This window comes from Sciurus carolinensis, chromosome 2 (genome assembly GCF_902686445.1).
Source record: "Sciurus carolinensis chromosome 2, mSciCar1.2, whole genome shotgun sequence".
NCBI lineage: Eukaryota > Metazoa > Chordata > Mammalia > Rodentia > Sciuridae > Sciurus > Sciurus carolinensis.
In genome coordinates this window covers 16,100,979-16,127,900 of record NC_062214.1, presented here as the reverse complement: position 1 = coordinate 16,127,900, position 26,922 = coordinate 16,100,979, and the positions used below count along the sequence as shown (strand labels likewise).

Here is a 26,922-nt window from a genome sequence, read left to right as displayed (position 1 = left end):
TCGGTAGCTGCCTGCTCCCTGCCACCAGGCTGTGTTCCATCAGAAAGGAAGTCTCCATTTACCAGGTTGAAAGCGAGTCACATCTGCCCCTGGTTACACAGAGAAAGCAACAGGTGTGCTTCCCTGATTAATAATGAAAAGCTGGTACCAGCACATATCATTTTAAAAGAGAGGCGTCCAAACTCTAGCCTCCTTTTCCAGGTCTAGGAAACCATAAGAAAGGAGGAGAGTCATATCATGGGGGCAGGGTGGGGAAAACTTTAAGAAAGAAAGAAAAATCCACCTGCCCAGGTAGAGAAGAAACAGAGATTTCATACTATTCCAGGAGCCCCGTGATTCAGCAGAGTTACGTCATTGGCTTCTTGTGCTATTTCAGGAAGGCACGCTATTGTTAAATAGAGGGAATGAGTGAGCCATACCTGTATAATACAGCCATCTGGTTTGGCAGAAAGAGAAGCTGAGGCCCTGAGAAATGGTCACTCAAGTCTAAGGAGCAACAGAATGGAGGTGACCTCCCTTCTCCACTGACCTTCCCCCGAGCCCTGGTTCTGCACTTTCTGGGTCAGGAAGAACACATCTCAGGCAGGGGACACTGTGCACTTTTAAACCTCGCCAATTACATACAGTGAGAACCATCGCCATCTATGTCACCCCAATTGCTGAGATCCTGCTTTATGACCTCTGCTTCCTGCTAGTTGCTCCGGTTTTGCTTTTCAAATGTTTAAACATGTCACCATGATTTCTTCAGGAGGATCATTTCCAAATGATTGGCAGAGCTTGTTTCTGAAGTACAAAGCACTTCACTCCACCTCCCTTCCCTACAACATCCACCCCCACTTGGAAACACTGGGACCCCATTTGGAGCCACTGGACTCCACTGGGAGGTGAACAGATGTGGGTTGAAGAGGTGGCATACTAGGTGACGCTGGGTCCAGACACAGCTCCCACGACCAGCCAGGCTGACATGGAATGTGCACCTGGACACCCAGCCTCGTGCACCAGGTCCTATCTGACCAGGGGACTGCCAGTCCTTGGAATCCTAGTGCAAGACCCACCCTTCTGCATCAGGCTTGCAATTCCCCACTGCCGGCTTCCACCTCAGCTGCAATAGTTCTTCAGCTTCACGGGCCACAGCCAAGGCCGTCCCTGGACACCACCACCTTTTTTTTTTTTTTTTAAACATAAATGCACTATGTCTGCCCTTATACGTCCTGGAATTTGTAGATGCTATATCAATAAATACTGATAGGGGCAAGACACTATTTTTTTAATCTTTTAAAAATTCAACACCCCAACAAAAAAGATAATTGTTCAGCTTTCACATTGTACAGAACTTGAACCTTTGAGCCCAATATCTGCAAAAAGGGAAGAAGTATCTTCCTGTGCATTTCCATGTAGGCTAGAAAAAAAAAATTGGTTTGAGAGGTTAAGCCTGGGGAGGTTGTTAAAAGTTTTTCTTGATCTAACTTGCATTAATAAGACTATTAGCTACTATAACAAGACACTATAGCTTAACACAATAATAATTTGTTATTGCTTTATTAACAGTCCTGTTTGGCAATTTCCACAAGGCGATTCAGTCTTTTGACTCTGCCGCCTCCTAGGAACTTGGAGCATTCTACTTCCAGCCAACCCAAAAAGGGAGAGAATATGGAGAATGACAACCTATTTTCTAAGCTCTTTGACCTTGAAAGAACATGCAGCACTTCTGTTCACATGCCTTTGACAGGAACTAATCCTGGGACCCTGGTGAGAATAAAGCAAGCTGGGAAATGTAGTCCTGAGTTACAAGGAGCAGCCCTACACGCAGAGGAAAGTAAGGTATACGTGTTGGGCGGGCCCATCTCTACTGGCCTGAGACTTGGTGGGTGTTTCTCACAAATGTCGTCACTGGAGAGTTAGTCCACTTTTTTCCTGGGTCTTCCCAGATAGTTAGTGGGAAAATGAGAGAGGGAAGGCCCCAGAAGTCAAATGTCAGGTTTCCAGACAGGGAGACCTGAGCTCAGATAAGATGAATCACTTCATAGTCACATAACCAGCTCCACCCTCCTCCCACATCCAAGCTGCATCTGGCCAGAAGGCCACAGGACAGCTGAACATGAGAACATCAGTACAAAGAGGTCTCCCCTGGGGAGGGGTCTGGGCCAGGGCTTCTCAGCCTCAGTGAAAATCGCCTCCGTGACTGGATCATTCTTTACTGCCGCAGGCTGAGATGTGTATTCTAGGATGTCAAGGAGGATCTCTGAGCCCCAGTTATGACAATCAAAACTGTCTCCAGACATTGCCAAATGTCCTCTGGGGCCAGGGGACTTGCCTTCAGTTAAGAGTCACTGGTAGAGACAGAGGTTCCAAGTTTCAGAGGTGAGTTAGGCTCCAGCAAGAGAACAGAGGCAGTGACCAGAACATTCTTCCAAAGCAGGAACCCATGGTTTAACTGAAACCTGAACCCTTAGAAACAATACTCCATATGCATCTGCCAGAGAATGAAACATCATGGAAAACTAGCACTGGGAGCCTCGGAAGAGAGTCTCCTTTAAAGTAGGAAGAGGGCAGGCCTGGACTGTGTGACTCTGATGAAGCCCAGTCATCAGGCTTCAGCGCAACATACGGAACGTCATGAAGACTAAACGCGATCTCTGGTGCAGAGTCCAAGCAGTGCCCAGCATGTAAGAAATGTCCACAAAAGGTGGCCAACTACAGCCCAACAGCTCATTCCATAGCCCCAGATAATTCTTCCATTTGAACACAGGAGGGTAATGTTCCAAATGAATGAGGTTTTCATGCAATTGCCGTTGATTTAATTTCCAAATGCGTTAAAACTGTTAATGCAACACATCAGCATGCAGCTGATGAAGTAGTCAAAATAATTCAAGGAAACCAATACTTGTCAGGTTTTATTTATCCACATTTACGCTTCTTTAAAAATAAGCTGGTCTTTGTGCCTGTACAGAGTACAATATACATAGATATCTCCTGGTTAGCCTCCCCCACACACATATGTTCAAGTTAGGTTTCTCACTTTTCTCCCATCTGTCATTTCTCTCTTCCCATGCAGAGAGGGGGTCGATACTGAAAAGCGAGGGAGTCAGAGGCTAAAATGGGGTAGCTGGTAAATGTGGGGATGACAGAGACTGATAAAGACCAGCACACCTACAGAGAACTTTGTCTGCCTAGAATTTCCATATCCGAGGCCCCTCTCCCAAATCTAGGGTAGCTGACATTTTATTCCATTTTATAATTAGAGAGTCATGAAATAAAACTTTCCTAACTCATGGCAAATCTAGGGAAGAACCAGAATTTGAAACCAAGACTTCTGGTTTATAATCTGTAATAATTTCAGTTATGGCAAAAGTGATCCAACTCATTACTAAAAGTTATGATTGAAGAAAGACAAAAAACGAGAACCCAAGCATTAGGATACTTTCCTACAGACAATGAAGTCTGCAGAGATGATGCCAAGGTTTCTCTGCTCTGAAAGCCAAGGTCAGGCAGGAAGAGCAAGGGGCGGTAGCTGAGCCTACTGTGAAAAATTGTTAAAACATTCAGACAGAGGTAGAGGCAGGACTTTGGAGAAAATAGGCAGGGCTCACCATGAGGAGAATCTTCCCATACAAGGTACTAAGGAAGGCCCAGAAAGAATGATGATCCTAGTGACCACATGATAAGCTGCAAATCCCATGGCTTGGGCAGGTGGACCAAAATCCCAAATTGCAACCAAAGCAAGCCAAAGGAAGGTCATGGAATACAGGGAAATACAAACTTATACCAGCCATAAGTAGGAAGAAAAGAATGAAGGGAAAAATACAATACAGGAAAAAGTAAAGCAAGAGACAACTGTGAAGGAGAGAGAACTTCCTTAGAGACAGGAGGGAAAACCAGGAGCTCAGACAGTGATGAGAGACCTAGAAAGGGAGGAATGGAAACTGATCAATTGAAGTAATAAGCATACGCATCACCTTAAACACTACGTGGCGGAAACACTCAAACATCACACTATACGCCATGGAAATGTAGTTATGTGTCAATCAAAAATCAGACTCAAAAAACAAAATTTTAAAAAAGGAAGGAATGGTAAGGGGTTTCCAATGCGTGTGCACACTAGTGAAGGGAGGACTTGCAGGCTCTCCGTGGACACAGGAGCTGCCTGGACACTGGCTCTGTCCCTGAGGGTTGGGGACTTACAGAGCCCCTGCCTGCAGGAGCTTGTGTTCTAGCAGGAAAGGTGGCCCTGTGCTGCTGCAGTTCAGATGTTGGATTTCCTCCAAAGATCCCAGGGTGGCACTATTGGGAGGTGGTGGAGCCCTTATGAGCTGGGCCCTTAGGTGACTGGAGGTGTGGCCTTGAAAGAGAATATGGAACGCTGGTCTCCTTCTCTTCCTCTTTTGCTTCCTGACCATGAGATAAGCAGTTTGCTTCACCCTGTTTTCCCCCACCATTGCCATCTGGCACACCCCCAAGAGACCCCAAGCAATGCGCCCACCTGATCAGGGACTGGAACATCCAAAACTATGAGCCAAAATAACCTTTTCATTTCATAACTTAATTATCTCAGGTATTTCATTATAGTGTTGGAAAGTTTTACAAACACAAGCTCAATGTGGTTCAAATAAGAGGAAGTGAACTAGTATGGCTGTAGAAAAGAGTGAGAGGACAAATACAGACCTAGAGGCCAGGAAATCAAATAGAAGAGAGAAGCCAGATCTAAAGTCCATGGTAAGATTTTGTTCTGAGAGCAATAGAAACTACTAGAGAGTTTGTGCAGGAGAATGCCATGATTTAACTGTTTTCAAACTGTCACTAAAGCTGCTGCATAGAGAACAGATTTCAGTGGGACAAAAGCGGAGCAGGAAGAAGCTGGACTAGTCATCCAGCTGAGAAGATGGGGGCTTGGTCCATGCAGGGATCGGTACGCTGTGGCCTGTGAGCCAACTCCAGCCTTCTGCCTGTCTTGGTAAATAGTTTTTTGGCACACGGCTGTGCTGTTCATTTGCCTATTTTCTATGGTTGCTTTTCCTACAAGAGTAGAGCTAAGTAGGTGCAGCGGAGGCCATTACAGCCCACGAAGCTGAGGATAATGACTATCATGCCCTGCACTGACAGTGTGCCAACCCCCATCTAGGATGGCGGAAGGTGGCAAGTTCTACGTGGACTTGGGAGCTGGGCAGAGGCCAGAGGCCAGCCCCGCTCTTCCACCCCACTCCTGTCCTCTGATCACTGAGCAACGTGGTTCCCCAGCACTGCACTGCAGCTGAGGACGACAGAACACAAATCCCATTCCGAGGGCGAGTCTGAGCACCCCAGTGCCGTCCAAGCACAGTGCTCAGCGTGGCTGCGGCGGTGCCTCTTCCGTGCACCGGGCCTCCAGAGCTGCTCTCACCCATGACACAGTGACAGCAGCCCCGTCACCTGGATGGCCACGGCTGTTGCAGGGACCCTGTAGTGGAAGCAGCTGGGTCCGGCTCCTGTCTCTCGGGTCTTGCTGTGTCAGTGCATGTGGGCCAAATTCCAACCACCCTATCTCAATCTCAGTGGCCAACTACCTCCCAGCCCAGAGATCCCCGGGAGGACTGAGCTCAGACGTCCATGGTGGCCATTTGCCTGAAAAATGCCCCTTCCTGGATGCCCTTTGTCCCCTGTCTCATCTCTCCACCTCCCAGATATCTTGCATTTAAACCCCAGCTTAGTATCTCATGCTAGACAAAGGTACCAAAGACATTCACTGGAGTAAAGACAGCTTATTCAACAAATGGTGCTGGGAAAACTGGAAAGCCACGTGCAACAAAATGAAATTAAACACTTGTCTCTCACCTGGCATGAAATCAACTCACTGTGGATCAAAGACTCAGGCACTAGAACAGAGATCCTGGGACTACTCAAAGAACAAGTAGGCCCACATCTTCACCAGGTCGGCCTAGGCCCTGACTTTCTTAACAAGACCCCTAAAGCCCAAGAAGTTAAATCAAGAATCAATACATGGGATGGACTCAAACTCAAAAGCTTCTTTTCAGCAAAAGAAATAATATGAAGAGAGAGCCTACAGAGAGGGAGAAAATCTTTACCACATGCACCTCAGATAAAGCATTAATCTCTAGGATATACAAAGAACCCAAAAACTTAACACCAAAAAAACAAATAACCCCATCAATAAATGGGCTAAGGAACTGAACAGACACTTCACAGAAGAAGATATACAATCAATCAACAAATACATGAAAAAATGTTCAACATCTCCAGCAAGTAGAGAAATGCAAATCAAAACCACCCTAAGATTTCATCTCACTCCAATCAGAATGGCTATTATCAAGAATACAAGCAACAACAGGTGTTGACGAGAACACAGAAGAACAGGTACACTCATACATTGCTGGTGGAGTTGCAAATTGGTGCAACCATTATGGAAATCAGTATGGAGATTCCTCAGAAAACTTGGAATGGAACCACCACTTCACCCAGCTAGCCCACTCCTCAGTTTATACCCTTAAGGACTTAAAATCAACATACTACAGTGACACAGCCACATCAATGTTTACAGCGGCTCAGTTCACAATAGCTAAACTATGGAACCAACCCAGGTCCCCTTTAATAGATGAATGGATAAAGAAAATGTGATTATATATATATATATATATATATATATATATGATGGAATACTACTCAACTTTAAAGAAGAATGAAATTCTGGAATTTGCTGGTAAATGGGTGGAGTTAGAGAATATCATGCTAAGTGAAATAAGCCAATCCCAAAATACCGAAGGCCAAATGTTTTCTCTGATATGCAGAAACTAATTCAAAATAAGGGAAGGGAAGAATAGAGTTACTTTATATTAGGTAGAGGGGACTGAAGGGAGGGGAAGGGGTATGGGGAAGGTATGATAGTAGAATGAAACAGACATTATTCCCTCATGTACATGTATGACTGCATGACCGATGTGATCCTGCAACATGTATAATCAGAAACATGAGAGATTACACTAGATTTATGTATGATCTATCAAAATGTATAATTGCATTCCACTATGATGTACAAGTAATTAGAACAAATAAAATTTAAAAATTTAAAAATAATAATAAAAAAAAAACGTGCTTAGTCTGCTTTAAGAGTCCCGTCCAATCCCCCAAGACTCTTATCTTTACTCCTCTTTCAAACACAGACTGTGCATTTGACCACAGCAGCTGCCTGGCAATGACTTCCCACTGTGCACAGGCAGAGCCAGGGAAGGGAAGCCGAGCAGCATGCAGGCAGCCAGTCTCCTGAGTAGGCGCACAGCCCATGAGCCATGGATGGCGTGCACAGGAGCCAGACTCCTCCAGAACAAACCCCAGCTCCTATTGTGGAACAGAGTCTGCCAATGTCCCTGTGCCTACATTTCCAACCCCAAACATGTCTTCCACTCAAGTCTCAAAACACACCCAACTCATGAGTCTTCCAGGTCACAGGACCCAGCTCAGATGAGACCACTCAGATAAGCCCCCCCAGACGTCTCCAGATTGCATTAGCTACTCCATCCTTTATATGTCCTCTGCTCACATCCAACTGCAGAATCTACCATACTGGATTATTTTTGCAAAAGGTAGGAAGAGAAGGAGAGACAGGCAAGCCCAACTCTGCCACTTGTAAGCTGTGTGGCTTTAGGAAAGCCCCACAGCCTCTCTGAGTCTCCAGGCTCTCATTTGTAGAAGGGCTGCTCACAGGGCCTACCTCATAGGGTTATGGCTAAGGTGAGTAAGCCAACCCGGGCAGGTGCCTGACCGCTCTGTGGCTGGGCAGCAAAGGTTTGCTGCGAGAGCTGTGGCTGATGAACCTGACACCTGGGTGGGCACAACACACCTTTATTAAGCAAACAAATACAGGGGTGAGGGAGTCAGCCTCTGCAGCCACGCCATCCTTCAAATCACCGAGGAACCAGACTCGTGAGCAAGCAAAGCAGACCAAGTGAGGGCCGTGGTCGCCTGTGGAGCAGGTACTCCCTGTGCTACCCAGAAAGCAGGCTCACTGTGACCCATACTGACCCGGCTTCAGATTCTCCATGTTGAAACAGAAGATTTGGAAAAGAAGAAAAGGAAACAAGAAAAGACTCTGCAATGTAAGAAAAGCATTTCTGCAACTGACCTCAGCCAATGGGCTGGATTTGATGGCCTGGGTCCTCTTTCACCAGAGGCACAACTTAAGGTGAGGTAAGTTTCAATTTCCACAGGATGGGGCAGCATTTATTAAGCCAGGACAAGGAGAAATGAACACTGTCTTTGGGCAACATTCTGTAATAATAGTAAAAATATGACTACTGGTAGCTATAGATTATTTTTTTGTGGGTGCTTACTTGGAACTAGGATCTGTTCATATGTCACATTGTCTCCCTGTCATAGGACCAGTTAGTTAGGTTCATCCCATTGTGAGAAAAGTGAGGCGCAGAGTAAATGCATCCTCAGTTGAACTCGCACAGGCAGCTGGAGTCAGGACGGAGATTGGACCTCAGTCCTACATGCCTACACCTGATCCTACCAAGATGCCTGAGTGGGACTCAGGACAGTATTCAAATCAGAGGGTCTGCAGATCAGCACTGTGTTTTCCTGTGCACTACCTTCCATCCCAGGAGTTCTGAGCACGTGACATATAGTTGAATGGAGTTGGAGGATTCATTTAATAATCACTACCACCAACAAACTTGTGAATCAGAAAATTTTCATCAGGATGCAGCTGAATGACTGCTTAAAGATATCAATGTCCTTGAGTGAAGCTAAAACACCTTGAAATCAAAGACACTTAGAAAACCAGAAACGGGGAGAGAATAAGTACCCTTGTGAGCACTGGCCTGGAACAGGTAGGTTGAGGAGCTGGGTTGTCAACTGAGCAAAACCTCAATTACAGAGTAATCTAACATACACCCAGGTACATTATCACAACTCAATAAACAGCTCTTCAGAATTAAGTAATTTCAATTTGCTTTCACTGCGGTCTGTTGCCCAGAGAATTTGATATTACCTAACTCAGGTTTGGTGGCACCTTGCTTCTGAAGTCCTCATTTTTGCCATCCCAGAATGGCACAGGAGCCAGCCAGCCATGAACACACTTGTGTGGGGAGAGACAGAGACCCAGGCTGGGCCTCTGCTGCTCGGCTCAGCATGAGCACCTGCTGTGGGAGCTGTTCCCGGGACCTCCAGCTCCTGGCACCCCTGGGCACTGAGGGCCCTGTGACCTCTCAACCATAACCTGGTTGGACTTCTGAATGAATGAGGCTGGGGAAGACATGGCCCATGTGACCAGATGACTGGAGACAAGCAGGACCAGCTGAGGAGCTCTCTTGACTGGTCAGTGGGAGGGCACCCAGAGAACTCTGCCTGCAAAGACACCATGCCCTGGATGTTCCCGAGTCCACATTTGCCTCTTTCCTTCCTCCCATCACTGTATGGGAAGACAGCACAGGCCCCACTTTGCAGAGATCTTAAATGATTTCTCCAAGGCCACAGAGGTGCTAATCAAACTGGCCCCTGAGTCAGATGTCCTGTCCCACCCACAAGACTCCATCACCTCTTCAGCTCCGTACCAGGGAGATCCCACCTGTGTGAGTCATTTGTTTAAGTAGAGTCTGGATACCAAGAACTGTTTTGGGAGCTCTGACACCCAGGATTGCATTTAATCTTCAGGACCCCCTCTGCAGGAGGTAATCCTGTATCTTCATTTCCAGGGGAGCCAGATGGGGCCCTGAGGGGTTTATGTCACGTTCGAGGTCACAGAGCTGGAATGGGATGAGGCCGGGATTCAAACCCAGGCAACTCCTGGAGTTCACTCCTGCCGAATTGGAACCGAATGGAAGAAACCTGAGTGGAGGGAAACCACCCAGGGATGATTTTCCTTCTGTGACACCCCAGGGTCAGCCAGGGGCTCCAGCTCTCAGCCCATACCATCTGTGAGATGCAGAATCCATCAGCACTCAGGAGGAGGAAATGTGGGCCACAGCCCACCCTCTAAGACAGCACTTGGTCCTAGAGAATCCTTTTGTGTGTGTGTTGCTCGTCAGATTATCTTCCTTTCTTAAAAAATGATTAATGTATTTTCCCTTGTTTTCATTTATTTTTACAAGTGCAAATACTTCAGTATTAAAGTGCTGAAGATTCCTGGTTCACAAAGACAAAGGCTCCTAAGAGGGAAGTGAGCTGTTCTTCCCAAGACGGGCTTCCCTAGATGCCCTCAATTACTACCTTCAAATGAGTGCTGGGCACACACGCCAGGGTGGCAGGTTTCCTCTGGTTGTCTCTGCTCCTGGGTGTTCCTACTTCTCCTTTTCTTGTTTTGCCTGGATACTAGGGCTCTTCAACTCTATGTGCGTATCTGTGTGTGCATGCAGGCGCAGGGAAGGGTTAAATGTATTTCTCCAGGAACATGGAAGTTAGCCAGGAGTGGATAAATTAAAATGGCAAGTTAGCTAGAGAGGCCCAGGGACTCCTGGCATGAACCCTACCTGTTATCTGCACCCCTTGGACACTGTTCGTGACATTGTGTCACCAGGTACCAACAAGGCTACACTCCTCAGGCCTCCGGGTATGGCCAAAATAGCATGAGGCAGACCCAGCTGGACCTCAGCTCTGCCCCTCAGGACTACCCTCTGCTTCTCCACCTGGCTGTATGGGTTCTGTGAGCTATAAAATGAGTTGAAGGAAAACCAAGGTGCACCGCTGCAATTAAGATAAAATGAGATAACATATGTGAAGGGACTTCTCTACATTTAAGGGACCAGGCTCATGGCTTATCACCAACTGAATATTAAAATGTGGGGAAATGGGCACTAAAAACAGTGACATCCTATGCCAAAAATATGGATGAATGTAATCCGGGTATGATAAAATCTGAGTATCAGATTACAGAGAGTGCCAACCCACCGCTGTCCTCTGTGAAGTGCCACCCCGTTCATCTCTTACACTGGAATGACAAGGACCACTGGATCACCCTGACCAACCTGGTCAGTGCCCCTGGGACCCGCGGCAGCTCTGACCATGATCTTTAACCGTGGTCCAGTTTGCAAGGCCAACAAAGGATGAATCACTGTCTGAATGGCCACCTCCCCAAACCAGGGCAGTGACGCCTTCCCACATCCCATGTCCCAGGAGCCTCTGGGTATGACTTTCCTTCCTCCCACCCAGCAACTGAATGGAGGATGTAAGGACTCACACTTTCTGGTTCCACCTGCCTGTGTGGAAACTTCGAGGTGCAGCCCCAGCTCCTGTTCTCTTGGCCCTATTCTCTCATCACCGACTTGGCACCAGGCAGGTGCAAAGGGCTCGTGGACAGTGGCGGGTCTGAGAGAAGACCGCAAATTCTCTCAAGGAGTTCTCTGTCCGGTGTGGGAGGGTGGCCATCAAAGAGGCATAATAAGTCCTCCAAGGCACAGCTCAGGAAATTACATATTCACTGAGGACTTGAAAGGTTTGCAAAGGCCACCAAGTCACACAAATCAATCTTATGGCACCAAAAAACAAAAAAAAAAGCAAAGCTGTGAGCCTAATGCAATCAAAATGATGGCTTCTTTTCTATATTCATGGCACTTGATGTAAATGAACTTAAAGATGATTTTTTTTTGTATTAGTTGTTGTGTTCATGATTGCCTAATTTGTTGATCTTCGGCTGAAGTGTTCGCGACATTACGGTGATGAAAGGAGTGCCTGCTGAGGCCAATAACTCACTCGCTCATCCATTATTCCACACCAGGTTTGCAGTTGAGCCTGAGAAGATGACTGACGGCACAGGTCAAAACACGGGAACCACTGCAAAGTCACGGGCTGTGACAGACACAGATCCTGTGCCGGGCACTGAGCTGAGTGGGGGCACCTAGGACACAACAGAAGCTGCCCCTCCTCTCATAGTCACAACCTGAAAGGCCAGACAAAAAAGTAGCAGAGGGACACTCCCACTGTGGAGTGGAGCAGGACACTCCAGGCAAGGAGACCAGGTGAGGCGATGGAGGATGTCCTCCAAGAGGGGTCAGGGAAGCTCTCGGGAGAAGAGGACGTGACATTCACACTGAGAGCTGAATGGTGACACACCATCAGCCACGTGAATGTCCATCTGGAGTCGAGATGGCCCAGAACGGAGAACTCAGCATGCAGTCCTCATTCCGGGCCCAGCCAGGTGACCTGTCATCAGCCAGGTGACCTGTCACACAGGGACCAGCAAAGACAGGTCCAGGTTTTCACACCAACACATCCTTCGACTAAGAAAAACCACTCCAGAGCCTTCTAGGGATGGATCGATGTTCTTTTTCCCTTCAAACACACCAGGTCTCTTTCTACAGCTGGCATAATAGGAGCAGCTTCATTATTTCATTCACTAAATTATGCTATATTGAAATTTTAATCGGTGAGCATAATATTGGTAAAACAAGTACATTCATATGCTGTTGTTGTCCGTGTAAATTGTCAAACTGTTTTTTCATGTTTTTTTTTTTGCAAAAGCAATATTGCAACACAAAGAAAAATCCATAAAGATGCTCATATTCTTTGGCCTTCCAATGCTACCTCTGGGATTTATCCTGAGGAAAAAAATCTAGTTCAATGGAATCAAAATGTTATCTCCAAAAGAACTGCATTGAGGTGTTAATTGTTGTGTACCCAACAGAAAGGAAAAACAAAAACACCCAGAATTACCTCAATGACTGCAAATGGGGGACTTTTAAAAAGAGGAAAGTGCACTTGGTGTAATATCACATGCCCATTAAGCAATAACAGCACAGATTACACAGAGCTTCAAAAATATGCAGGATACCCAGTTTCTAGAAAGAAGCAGAAGAGGAAACAGCATGCATATTTTAATGGAAAGCATGTAAATGATACCTCAAGGTGAGCAAGAACAAGACAATTGTAAAGAATTGAATCAAGGCCAGTGGGGTCTGGGATTATTTATCTCAGAAGTCCTTCCCAAATATTGTCATTGTGTCGAATTTTCAATTTAAAGAATCCCTCGGCAACAATCCTACAAGAACACGGCAACAGAACATCACCAAAGCACAAGGACATCTATCTGTTCATCATGACTTAAATACAAAATAAAGCCAAATTTGGAGATGTCCTCTGTGTTACACAGCCCACGGTCTTTCACGTATGTATCCTGTGCTTGAGAGTCAACCTTGAATACCGATGCACTGTTGTGTGACTTCACAATAGCAAATGGAGACTCGTGTCTCTGCTACCCAGTGGGGAAGGAGGTAGCAGATGACGGAAGGGGCTGTAACTCCTCAGCAGCACAAGGCTGCTATGGGGCAGAGGAGGCCCCGTGTCCCTGCCCCTAGGGGTAGAGACGCAGGCTGGTGGCACTCACCTTTCACAATCAGCTCTGCATAGTTGGACACCCCGGACCCTCCGTCTGAGCGGATCACACAGCGGTACTTGCTGACACTGCGCTGGGCAGTGTCTGCCACACTGACCGTAGCTGAGAAGCGCCTGTGGTTGACCACGCGGGTGACCATGAGGGCCGTGTCTCTGCCATTCCATTGCTGCAGAACACAGGAAAAGAGGGACCAGAGAAATCAGCATCACAGGGACCCCTGGTGACCTCCAGAATGGACACTCCCTCTCACCCTATGCCTGGGGTCCAGCACTTCCCACTAATGACAAGGGGTCTGCACCCTGATACGTGCTAGGGATCCGATTCAAGAATATACTTGGCTAATGAGCTGATTCCAGAGGAGAGTTCCCTGGTGGGAAGAAAAGGAGGAGGAGGAGGAGGAGGAGGGGTACAGAAGGAGAAGGAGGAGACTAAGGAGAAATCCTTCCAATCACCTTTGCTCCTTGCTCAACCTGCCTGTGGGTTTGGTCATGGTTCCTTAGCTTTCCTCCCTCCTATGTCCCTTCATCTCTTAAGCAGAAACCACCATGTTTCCCCACAGAGAGATTTGGGTAGACAGTGACCCCAGCCCACAGCGGGTAACCTGCATCCTACCCAGAACCTCTGAGCACCAGATACACCATGCTGTCACTATAGATAGAGGGCTTCGCAGCAGCACCTCTACCTTTGCCATATGCTCTTCCCTCTGCCTGGAGAGCCCTGTCTCCCTAGGAACAACCCATCTCACCCATGTTCAGCTGCCCACCCTCTAGAGTAAGCTCACCATATGAAAGCCATTCAGGTCTCCATGGATACCAAACTTTCCATGCACTTTTGTCTATGAATGCCCCCCACTCTAGAATTGAGGCCCCCAAAGAGAACCAAGTTGATAAACACTTTCAGAATCAAGGTGAATAGCTATGAACTTTCGTCTTTAGCATCCTGAGGTTTAGATGTGATATTCTGCGTCAAACTGGGACACTCTCACAGTTACAAGTTACAGTCACAGGTAGGGCACACGTATGTGAGGGGATATTTATTAAACACCGAGTACGTGCCAGACCCTGAGCTGGGTATTTTTCTACAAGCCTCCTTTTTAATCTTCACAGTCTTATTTGAGGTGTGTATTATTGCTGCTCTTCTCAAAAGAATTCAAATGTCAAAGAGGTTAAATAAATATGTAGAGCAAATAAGTCCCTCATCCAGGCCTTCCAACTTCAAATCAAGCATTCTCTTTTCTAAGACCTTATCCCCCTGCCTGCCTTCATTTAAATTTTATTTTTCTCCAAGTGCAACTAAGCATTTTAATTGTCCGAGTGGATTCAGGGAAATCTTGTGATTTATGATTCCCATGCTCTGAGTCTTCAGGGATGTGATCTTCATTGCTTCCTATACGACATCCACAGTCTCACCATGTGCCTGACCTACTTTCTCCATGTTATCTTTCAACCTGTCCCCATCAGTGACGTGTTAGGACAGAGACACAGGAGCAGGTAGAGCTACCCGCTCGGCTGTGGAGCAGACCTGAGCAGTGAGCGTACAGGCAGGAACATGAAGGAACCCCGGCCCCCACGGGAGGGCAGCTCACAGGCCTGCTCAGGGCCAGGCGGGGAGACCGTAGGTAACGTTTTCCGTCTTTGGAATTTTTTCACATTCTGCAGTCTTTCTGCCTCAAACATGTATCACCTTTATACTTAGAAATAAATAATAAACTAAACAGTATGATTAAAAAGACATGACAGCAGGAGAAGCAGCCATAACCCCTTCCCTTGCCAGAAACTATCTAACACGACCAGACAATATACGACGTGAGGGGTCGGAGAGTGGAGTTATTAGGTTGAAATGACCCACCAGCCGCCTCACACTTCATCTGTCTTTGCAAGAAATGGTACCAGTCCAACCCGGCTATGAGAAACAACCAGATACCAGAGGCAACTTCCCTTCCCACGAGAGTGCAATGCGGAAGTACAGGAGATGCTGGCCAACACCCAAACACCGCGAAAGCGCCCTGATTTGGAGAAGAGATGCAAAATGGATGGGAGGGCCTCAGAAGGAAGGGGTCTCCCAAAGGAGCCTGTCTTCCCCATTCCTGAACAAGGCACTGTAGGCCACTCTGGTGGGTACAGATGAATGAGCCAGGAGGCTTTGTGGGATGTTTTCCAACCTGATTTATTTATAACACCATGAATACTTTTTCTTTCTTTTCAAAGCTAATATGGAAGAAGCACTGTCCTGTGGGAAGGGTTTTCTATGCTTTTGCATTTATTCCTCATGCAAATGCCTAAGGTGGGTTCACATCTGATCTCCATCACAAACCTGAGGGAGACGAAGCTCAGAGGTGTGAAACCACCTGGCCAAGGGTCCAGCTTGGAGCTGCAGATCTGGGATGTGGACGCAGGGCATCTGAATACAGAGCCTGCCCTCAAAGCCCTGTGTGTCCTGCTCTGATGTCAGATCACCTGCCCCATCACTCATCTTCCTGCACGCTCATTTCCAAAAGTGGGACAGTGTGTGCAGAAGGTGTGACACCATGGTCCACCTGTTTGCTACCAGGTTTTTGGCTGAGGCCGGGGGTGAGGGGGACGGAAAGGGAGGGGTAGAGAGAGAGCACCATGTGAAGGGTGGAGGGGATAATTAAGCAAAACTGCAGCTGACCCAACAATCAGGCCACGAGGCACAGCTCTGACATCCAGCCTGTGAACGGCCAAGAAATCCAGGAGATCAGTAAGGAGAGACTGAGTGCAAAACCCACACATGGGCTGCACACAGCTTGGACTATGCGGTGAGAGGATAAGGAAAAGGCCTAAGTAAGGGAAGGAGCCTGCAGGAGCCAGGGAAAAATGGCAGAAAAGAAACTGGGACACCTGGAGAATTTACCATGGCGCTGGAGGTAAAGAGCAGAATCAGCATTGCAGAGTCTCGAGGCCTAGAGGACAGGCTTGAAAAAAATAAACCAGGAAGCAAAGACGGAAAGAACTGGACAGGGACAAAATGACAACTAGCTACCACGGAGGAGTGGATGCTCCTGAGGAAGAGAGCCAAATGAACAGAATGCAAATTCTTACTAGTGCAAATTCTTAAGAATGCAAATTCTTACCAGTGCAAAGACTTACTAGTTTACTTTTCTGGACTGATATGAGAACTGAATCTTCAGACTGAAATGGCAACCATCTACTTGATAAGATATATGGAAACCCAAAATACTGAGTTTCACAAAGATATTGACTATTAAGGACAAAGAGAAATACAAAAATCTAGGAAGAAAAAAATAATTTACAAAAAAACTTAAACACATTCGGTATAACACTCCTCATTTTCAATTGTTTCCAAATGCAAAGTGACCTCCCCTGGATGTGACGGGTCCACCAGAGGTTACGTGTGAGTTCCTAAGAGGCTATAGTCAACTCAACTCTTATAAGGGGACAGGGAAAGAGCAAGGGAAAGACAGGCTAGGAACTGCTAATGCAAAATAAATGTCCCATATGTGTAAACTTAGGCAGAAAATGTCATTCCTCTAAGCTTTGGTTTCCTTAGATGTATCATGGATTTGATAAGGATGCCCAATTTGTGCAGTTACTGTGAAGAAATACATAAGAAGATGTGCAGGGCGCTTAGCACATGAATGCACATTCTGGTGTTAGCAGAACTCTCCAAATTAACCATGAAACTAGCAAAAAAAAGGTGTGATGGACAGGATAACAGCCCCTGAAAGATATCCACATCCTAATACCTGGAACCTGTGAGCATGTTAACTTACCTGGCAAAAGAGACTTCGAAAAAGTGATTGAGTTAAGGAGCTGAGATTGGGAGGTCATTTTGGATTATCCACCCAGATCCAAAGTCATCACAAGGATCCTCATGAGTCAAAGAAAAGGCAGGAGAGTCAGAGAAAGAGGTCTGGGACTCACGGAGAGGTTGGAGGGATGCAGTTTTGAACCAGAAGCTGGAGGAGGGGGCAGGAGCCAAGGAACACAGGCAGCCTCCACCAGCTGGTGAAGGTAAAGGGATGGAGTCTCCCCAGAGCTTCCGGGACAAATGTGGCCCTAACACCTTCATGTCACCCACTGATGCTCATATCTCTCTTCCCACGGCTACAACTTCAAGGAAATAAATTTAAGTGGCTCAACTTGCAGAATTCATGATGGTAGCAATAAGAAACGAATACAAAGAGGAAAAGACTGGTTAAGTGCAAAATATTCATTTTTCACACTTAGCCTAAATTTTATTTTGATGTCGTCTCCAGTATTACTTATCTTCTTAATGATGTCAGATTCCAGCAGGACCAGAGAGGATTAAGTGCATCGCCTGAACGATGCGTATTTTTCAGTTCAGCTCCTGAACCAAGAGCCTTTCTCTTATTGAAGGATAGGAAATTGCAGGTTGTCTTATAAAATCTCTGGAAAATAGGCCTTTTGATAATCACACTTGTCATATTGGGAGCAAGCAGCAGCAGGACAGGGACAAGCAGGAGGGCCCAGAGTCACGATAGGAAGCGCTGGTGTGCTGGACCATGGGCAAGGAGAAATAGAGGTTATGTTCAGAGAGATGAGCCCAGATGGGAATAGCCTGTGAGGGCAGCTGTCTCATACAAGGCAGGGAAGGCCAGGCAGGTGCTGAAGGCCACAGCAGGTGAGCGGACCCCAGAAACAGACATGGGGCGGGGATACTAGAAGACCAGGGAATCCATGCTCAGTGGGAGAGGCTCAGGTGTCAGAATTGCTATAGCCTCATCGAGAGGGAGTTGAAACAGAGCGAATGTGCAAGAAGCACAAGTCCCGGCTACTGTCTCAGCCCCATGTAAAAGGCACAAGAGAAAATGCAAAGGGAGAAAGCAAGGGGAAGTTTGGATGAACAGGTAAAGGCTCAGAAATCCAGATCCCTGAGCAACCAAGCAGGCCTGGGTGGGCAGTGGAGAGTGGAGCAAGCAGGGAGTCCCTGCAGCTTGAAATGCACCCCAACTCAGAGACAGGGTAGGAGGGTAAAGTTTTCCAATTCATAGCTGGGGGTTGAGCCCAGTGGTAGTACACTTGCCTAGCACACAGGAGGCCCTGGGTTTGGTCTCCATCACTGCACAAAGAAAAGAAAAGAAAAAGATCCCAGTCAAGGGATGTTATTGTCAGGGATGCAAATGATAGGGTGCTAGGAATGAGGAAAGGCAGTGAGGAAAGACAGAGTCCTGAGAACTAAAGACAAGCAGGACACGAGTGAAGGCATACAGAAGGCTGGGAAGGAAGCTGCCAGACTGGCCCTTATCCACCACACGGGCTGGTTGGCAATTATCTTCTGGCTCCTGTAGTATTTTTCTGATGTAAGTTTATTCTTCCTCTGAAATTTTAGGGCAGGCTTTCTCCTGTTTGTGTCAAGCTTTTCAAGCTGGTCTGTCTGTTGTTCTAGAGTGAAATCATCATCTCACCTTTCTGATTCTGAGGCAGTTGAACACATTTCCCTCCTGAAAGCAGACCTGAGACAGGGCGATTATAATCAAGTGCTCTCGGGAGAAGGTGGGTGACGGATGGGGTGAGGAAAGGGGCTCATCAACAAGGGGTGGAAACAGGAGTCGAGCTTCAGACTGGCCCCATGGAGAGCCTAGAGCATGAAGGGAACCCGAGAGTTGAGCCCACCTTGAGGCAAGGGGGCCAGCATTTGTACTGCCAGGGCTGTCAATCATGGGTCATGGCTTACCAGGCAGGGGAAGGAGGAATCTTCCCATTTGACTGAGGGCATTTGTCAGTCAGAAGGTGTGAAGTTGGGGACACTGGCTTGGGAGGGGATCCATCGAGGGCACAACTACCACCCATTCCACCTGGCACTTCCTATTCCTGCCTGCTGCAGTGAATTGCATATAGCACCTCCTGAAATCCAATAAGCCACTGCCTGGAAAATGTGTTGGTACTTTGATTCTGAAACTATTTTTGTTTTTCGTTGTTGCCATTTATTTGTTTTTTGGCATTTAACCATTGAGCCACATCTCCAGGCCTTTTTATTTATTTATTTATTTTTATTTTATTTGTTCTAATAAGTTGTACTTAAGAGTAGAATATATTTATACATTTTGATAAATCATACATAAATGGAGTGTGAGCTCTCATTTTTCTGATTGTACATACTGTAGGATCACATGGGTCATGCAGTCATATATGTACGTGAGGTAATAATGTCTGTTTCACTCTACTATCCTTCCTCCCCCCGTGCCCCTTCCCCTCCCATCAGTTCCCTCTACCTAACATAAAATAACTCTATTCTTCCCTATCCCTCCCCCGCTTATTGTGAATTAGTATCTGCATATTAGAGAAAACATTCGGCCTTTGGTTTGTGGGGTTTGGCTTATTTCACTTAGCCTGATATTCTCTAACTCCATCCATTTACCAGCAAAAGCCAGAATTTCATTCTTCTTTAAAGTTGAGTAATATTCCATGGTATGTGTATATATGTGTGTGTGTGTGTGTGTGTCTGTGTGTGTGTGTATCTCAAATTTTATTGTCTTAGTGGAGCTGGGAATTGACCTCTTTAGGACACTGGCCATAGCAAAAAGCTCAAGTACCCTGCAGTAAGATCACTTGCTATGAAATGTTAGTATATATCCCGTGAACAAAGAGTACATGACTTAGACACATATTTTGTTCAACTTAGGATCTATGTGAACATTAATTAAGAAAAAGTCACGTTAACTAATATTTTTGAGGACTTACTTTGTGCGAGGCAAGGTGCTCACCAACTTACGTGATAGCGTTTATTTACTCTTAAAATCCCCAGGGAGGTTCTTCTCAAAGGGCAGCCACTGGATCAGTTACACCAGAGCACCCAGCAACTTGTTAGAAATGTATATTTTAAGAGAATTCCAGGGCTTGATATCCATTTGTATGTGTTGTTTACGGGCACGGGTAGACTCAGTTTTTTCTCCTCTCCCTATTCTATTATTAATCACACTGGAAATGTACTCATTATTTTACAAAACAGAAAATGAGAGCGTGTGGAGTGTGGAAGGTATAATTTCTGCCCAGAGGAATTTACAGGCTGGGTAAAGATTCCAACAAAACAGCAAAAAGAGTAAAACATAAACATAAAGTGGAGCACTGAAATAGCATCCTTCGTGGAGGAAAGCAGGGTTGGTGTGGAAAGAGCAATCCTCTTAAGAACAGTCATGAGCTGTGGTTCTCAAAGCGTGGTCCCCAGACTGACACATCAGCATCCCTGAGAACCAGTGTGAATTAGAAATGTGAATTTCCTAGCCCTACCCTGGGCCTTGTAAATCAGAAATTCTGGGTGTGGGTTAGGCCTCTTTTGTTTTAACAAACCCTCCAGATGATTTTAAGCCTGATGAAGTCTGATATAGGTCCTATTAATATTCCTTTTCAACCAAGTGAGAAAAACAGGAAGAGAGTAATACGCCTTAGAGTCGCTTCAGTTACTATGTACAGATCACTTGGAGACCTTGTTAAAAATGCAGATTGCGATTCAGCTGGTCTGTGGCAGGGCTGGAGGTTCTTCTCTTCTAGAAAGTTCCCAGGTATTGTCCAAGATGCTCATCCATGAGCCTTAGTAGGAATAGCACAGCCCATGTGACTTTGCTGAGTGGCAGAGTTAGAATCTGGCCCCAGGTAATCTGATTCCAGAGACGGGGGCTTTAATCGCATGACCTGTCTGCTGTCCAGTACGTAACAACAGCACAGTTACACTCCATGGCTCTGCGAGAGTGGAGTGTGTAGTGTTCCAGAAATTTCCTTTTCTGTTTCTTTTTTTTCTTTTCTTTTTCTTTCCTTTTCCTCCCCCACCCCTTTCCTCATCTGGTCAATTTCCTTGTTTTTTGAAAGAACACCTAATGCCTCTTGCAGAAATGGCTGTTCCATAGAAAACCCTCTGGGAAGGATGCAATGGAAGCTTGGATGCCTAGCTTTGTGGAAATCCTGAAGGTCACCGAGCCAGAGATCCATGCGTAAGAAGGGACATGGTATCTTCCCATGCATGCTTTTGGCTAAAGATCTCTTAATCTAGTATCAAGTTATGGCATATCGGATGTGCTAGCAGGCTGGGTGGGAGTTTCTTAACACATTTCTCAGTCTACTCTAGTGGCTCCCAAATTTCAGTGTTCATCAGAATCACCCAGAAGGTGACTTAGGCGGTTTGGGGTGGGGCTGGATAATCTGCCATCTCTAACCACTTCCTAGGTGATGCTGCTGCTGTGGCAGAGCTTGGCCTGTCTCTGGAGAACGTGAAGGCTGATGTCATCTTCAGTCCCTCAATGAACAGCAAGAGGCTAAACGGCCCCACAAAACACATGAATGGAAAAATTATTTAAATCCAGGACTATGTCCTGAGGTTGAGCAATTGGCCACCCCATCAAGGGTGCCCAGCCACAGGGCAAGGGATGTGGCACCCAGATCCAACCCATGTTCCATCCACGGGCAGAGCCACCGGTCCTGACCTAGGGGTGACCGAGTCCCCTTGAAGGACAGTTGCCTTTTCATTTTCCGGGAGTCTCAGTCTGCTTACCAAGCTATATGCCCACAGAGCTGCATCTCTCCTGAAGGTGAACTTTCATCTTCCAGTTCCCCTATCGAGGGGGGGACACCTGTCCTAAATTAAACAAAGGCATCGCAAAGCCTCATCATGGTAGGACTGAATCCTACTTTCACCCATGTTTCTCTCATCAGGCAACAGTTGTCTTTGAAATGCTCTTTCTCTCTCCTTTCCCTTTCCCTTCTTTCATTTGCTTGTCTCTCTCCTTAAAAACAACTCAAATTCCGCCTTCCTGGGCTTCTTGGTTCTGCACAGATATGTCAGCCTGGTTTGAGAGACACGTTCTATGGAAGAACAGGGCCTGTAAATACCTACACTTCCATCTTCCTGTCCCTAGCACATGCACATCCTTCTGTCCCCGCCCCAGGCAGGAACTCTCCCCCTCTTCAAGAATCACCTACAGAGGAAAACAAGAGATGTGTAATACATGGAATGTCTGCTGTTTTCCTACTACCTGATTATCTATCCAGGGATCTGTAATGGCCTTGCCATTTTGTGATTCCCCATCCACTCTCCTCCTGGGTCATGACAATATTCCCTTCACAAGGAGATAAGATGTAGCCTGCAAAAATGGCTATCATTATTTCAGAGAGAGTAGGCAGCTTTGCAATTGATTTGTAATTGGCAGAAGTGGGAACATTACTGTCTTTAATGAAAGGAAACTGTTTCTGGTTCCGCACAACAGATACTAGGCCTGCTTTACAGGGGATATTCTAATACCCAGTCCAGAAGCCTTCAGTGTGCTGGTTGGAGCTTCACACCAAAACAGATAAATAAATAAAATAAAATCAGGCCCAGCATTTCCAGCTGAAGACTGCTCTGATTGCTCCAGGAATCTCCTGACCAGAAAATATGTAGGTGAAATTCCCACAATCCATTTGTAATGAATATTCATTTTACTTCTAGTTATACCATTGCAATGGTATGACATTTGGAAACTTGCTACAGTCTCACTCATTGATTCTCTTAAGAGCATATTTGCACCTTTTTGGCAGTCTCTAAAGAATAGCTTTTGATTATTCTTTATTAAAAGTTAAAGGAAATAAAAGTAGACATAAATCATTTTTGATTAGCTGTGCTGAAACCCTTCCAAAGGCCCACTGCATGCATGGCTGATGGCTTATTCGGGCCTGATTTCTGGGTTTAAATCTCCTGCAGAGAGTCAGGAGGGGCCTGGCACAAGCACCACAGGGAGCCATAAGCCCTGAGCAAAGAGGATGAGCAGGTGGGGAGAGGCCTGCACGTGCCACCTCCCTGGGGTACAGAACCTCTTGCCCACACTGGCTCGCCTCTCAGAGCTCCAATCAAAGGCCGCTTGCTCCACAGCCACTGCTGGGGGAGGCCCACATCCTGTGCCCTGCCCTCGTCAGCCCCTGGCCTCCCCCTGGCAGCCCGCTCACATTGTGATAAGATAGCTGTGCAATCAGTCGCTCAGTGACCGACTTTGCCACCAGAAGGGAAGCTGCGTAAGGGCAAGAAGCAACTCTCTTCACCTCTACTCCCTCCCAGCTCCGGACAGAGCACGGGGACCCCGATGAACTGGGCTCAAATCCTGAAGCACATACATGGAGAAGGACTTAGAGGTGACACAGAGAAAAAAACAGAGAGAATAAGTGTGTTAGGGGAGATCTCCATGTCAGCGCTGGCAGGGGTGAAGCCACACCCACCGGAGGAGAAGATGCACAGGATGGGGGAAGAGAAAGTTCATGCCTTAGATGCAGAGGAATCTAAGGAAATGCAACATCCTCTGCAGGTCCAGTTTCACCCCCTGTGCTTCTGGAAAGGAGCTGTCGTGTTTTGCCATGCTGGGGATAGAACCCAGGGCCTCACACATGCTAGGCGAGCACTCTGAGTTTAGACCCCCAACCCACAGCTGACTGTTAATCTGGAGTTACCTTCTGGTACATAGTATTAGGAAAGATAGAGCATGTGATAATGAAGCCACAATTCTATAAAAACACACACAAAAGCCATCAAACTTACTTGAGTTATAGCTCAATAATGCTATTAACAAAAATATTAAATCTTGGTTTCCTTGGGGCTGGAGTTGTGGCTCAGTGGTAGAGCACTCACCCAGCACATGTGACGCACTGGGTTCAATTCTCAGCACCACATACAAATAAATAAAAGTAAAGGTCCATCAACAACTAAAAAAAGTTTTTAAAATATTTTTTGGTTTCCTAAAGAGAAGTTCATCTGCTATGACATAGACCTACTGCAAACATTGACCTGGATTCACCCAACATGGTCCCCATGAAGGACAAGGAAAACAGACACAAACAGGAAGCTCCCCAGTCTGCTGTATGGTGAATAACAATGCCTTTCATTTCTGACTCAGGAGTCTTATGTCTTCTAACAGCGTCTGATAGAACTATTGCTACTGGCACGGGGGGTCCTGGGTGCAGATTCTTAGCATCCCAGAGAAAGAACTGAGCAAGATGCAGGTGCTTGGAAACAAAGACTTACCGAAGCTTGATGGTACACTCTAGGACAGCAGAGAGGGCTGAGCTGGCCAAGTGGCTCCAGACTCTGCTCTATACAGCGGTGGGCCTTGTTTTCTTTAGACTGTGCTAGTTCTCCCCCTTCTCCCCTGGAGAGATCTGGGGTTGACTGACACCTTGATTGCCAGCTGAATTCCACATAATTTCTTTTCTACTGCCCATGTGTAAGCAGGTTTCTCCCCCACACATCAAAAATGCACAGGAGAGGAGCAAACCACAATGCTAATACTAACTTAACGAGCAACAGGTTAATTTTAGGTCAGTCCCTGGGGCTGCTGCCCACCACCCGCGATCCCAGAAGCAGGATTTCCCTATAGGATCTTAAATTCCCTTTTTGTACATCTAGTTTCCTTCCCTTAACTGCAAGGTGGCCCATTCTCCCCTCCCAGAAGGAGTTTCAGACAGAGTTTTAGGTGGGGCTGGGGACACGGTAGTGGTCTCCTCTCTTCCACCTTTCCTGCCTCTTTCCATGCCCTATCTCTTGCCCAACCAACACTATCACTGGCTACCCTGTCCATCAAACCAGGTAGAATCTCAGACCCTTCCTAGATGTTGACATATGGTTTCAGGGAACCAAAAGGGCAGGAAGATTTTCATGGCAGAAATAGTGCGCACTGTTAAATGCTGAAAGAAAAGTTTAGCACAGGTAGTATCCCCGTGAGGATGACTTGACTCGGATTCCTCCACTTTACAGTTGTGCAAGAGCGATATGCATCCAGTAGACGCTCCACTTCAGATTTGCAATTTTGATCTCGGGCTATGGAGTACAACACTCTCTTACGCTGGACAACAGCAGTGAGCCACAGCTCCCAGTGGCCCAGAGACCACGTGGGAAACAATCCATTCTCCACAGCAGACTGTGCTGTCAGGCGATGGTGGTGGGTAGGCTGACTGCATGAAACCTATGTTTGACCTACAATATTTGCAACTCAGGATGGGTTTATTAGGAGGTAACTCCAGGGTGAAGTCCAGGACGGGCAAGCACCCCTTGGCTTTAACAAGGACACTACTGGTGACATTTATAACGATCACTGCTGGGAAGAGGTGGGAGCTGCAGAAATCCACATGGCAAGTATAGATACCATGTTCACTGTGTGTAGCTCAGAAGGAGGCAAAGGAAGACAGCTAGAGGGGTGGTTTGATTCAAACATTTCAAGGGCATTTTGATTCTGTTGATCTTATTTGTAGATTTGAGAAACTCGAATGTATTTAAGTACCTAGTCCCGTGGCTGGTAAATGAGAGACGTGCAGATACGTGCTAAATCAACGCATTTGTTTTTTTAATCTCCACCTGCATAGAATGAAGGGCCGAAGTGGTGACACAAGGGGACAAGGCCACAAAACAAGTATGGGAGGGGTGAGCCCAGGACTTCAGAATAAGACAGAGCTGCAGTCACGCTCTGCTTCTGAGGCTCTCTACCTGTGCACCTCTGAGGACGTCACTCACCTGAGGCTCAGCCTACTCGCCCTCTTCACTACGGGGCTGTGACAGCAGCCATGTGAAACATTAAACGCATCCTGCGTAAGCACTCAACACCCCAGCGGTTACGGGCAGGCTCCTTGCTTTGTGCCGTTGTTCTGTGGTGGTGTGGCCACCGTGCCAAAACCCTAAACACAAAGGAGGCCTGCTTCCGACTCAGGGAGCGAGGCCGCTCCCACCACAGGCCGTGTGCTGTGCGTGCCAGAGCAGCGGCGGCCCTGCAGGGGGGACCCAGGACTGATGTGCCTCCTTATCTCATCAGCCCGCGCAGCTGACTGAAGCCGATGGGCTCCCAGGGGCAGAAGCCTTTTCCTGCCAGAGCCGGGTCTGCTCCCGCTCCAGTGCCCGTGATTTGTCTCAACACATATGCGCTCCTACTGAGATCCCTGCAGAGTGTTTGGACACATGGCCTCATTTCCGAGACTCTTCAAATGCTATTTGTTGTGTGATCCTCCAGTGGAGCGAATCCTCCGCAGAGCGGCCTGGAGGTCAGCTGCACTGGGGGGCTAGAGGGTCAGCGGCAGAGTCCCTGAGGAGGTCCAGGACGGAGCTCTGTCAGAGTCAGCTTCAGTAGGACAGGAGGACACACACGGAACACCCTCCTGGATGACAGTGTCTGACGGCAATGACGGGTGTAGAGAGAGCTGAAAGAAAGTGCCCTCGCTGGGGGGCCTCACTTCTGTCGGAATTAGTTACCCAGTTCCAGGCAAAGCTTCCTGCCACCCCTAGAACACTCCGTGTTCAGGGAAAAGGGACGATTTTTCTCTTTTCTGACAATGTTTGTTTCTGTTTATACAGTTCCTTATGCTCATTTTAGAGTATTTGGATGACGCAGAGAAGAACAGAAGAAACAGAAAAAGAAAAGGCGTGCATGATCCATCATCACAATCAATCATCGTGTGTGTTTCATGTTCTCTGTGTATATGTATTTAAGTGTGCACAGAGATGCATGTACATGTATGTATACGTTTATGTATGTTTTTCATAAAAATTAATATACTGAATATAGTTTGATAATGTTCTTTTAATTACATACTACAAAAATGTCATTAAATATATGTCTATAATCTGATATTTAATTATGTCACTCCAGCATTTACTTAATTAGCCTC

The 26,922-nt window shown here is 46.7% G+C and overlaps 1 protein-coding gene across 8 annotated transcripts in view; it reads right to left on the bottom strand.

The window, feature by feature from the left end:
• Positions 1-26,922, bottom strand: part of Ptprt (protein tyrosine phosphatase receptor type T) — a 1,023,334-nt gene that overhangs the window by 623,006 nt on the left and 373,406 nt on the right. For all 8 annotated transcript variants that reach the window (XM_047539644.1, XM_047539637.1, XM_047539640.1 and 5 more), the window contains exon 6: positions 13,307-13,481. In XM_047539644.1, the coding sequence (XP_047395600.1) occupies positions 13,307-13,481 (175 nt within the window). The remainder of the gene's footprint in view (positions 1-13,306; positions 13,482-26,922) is intronic.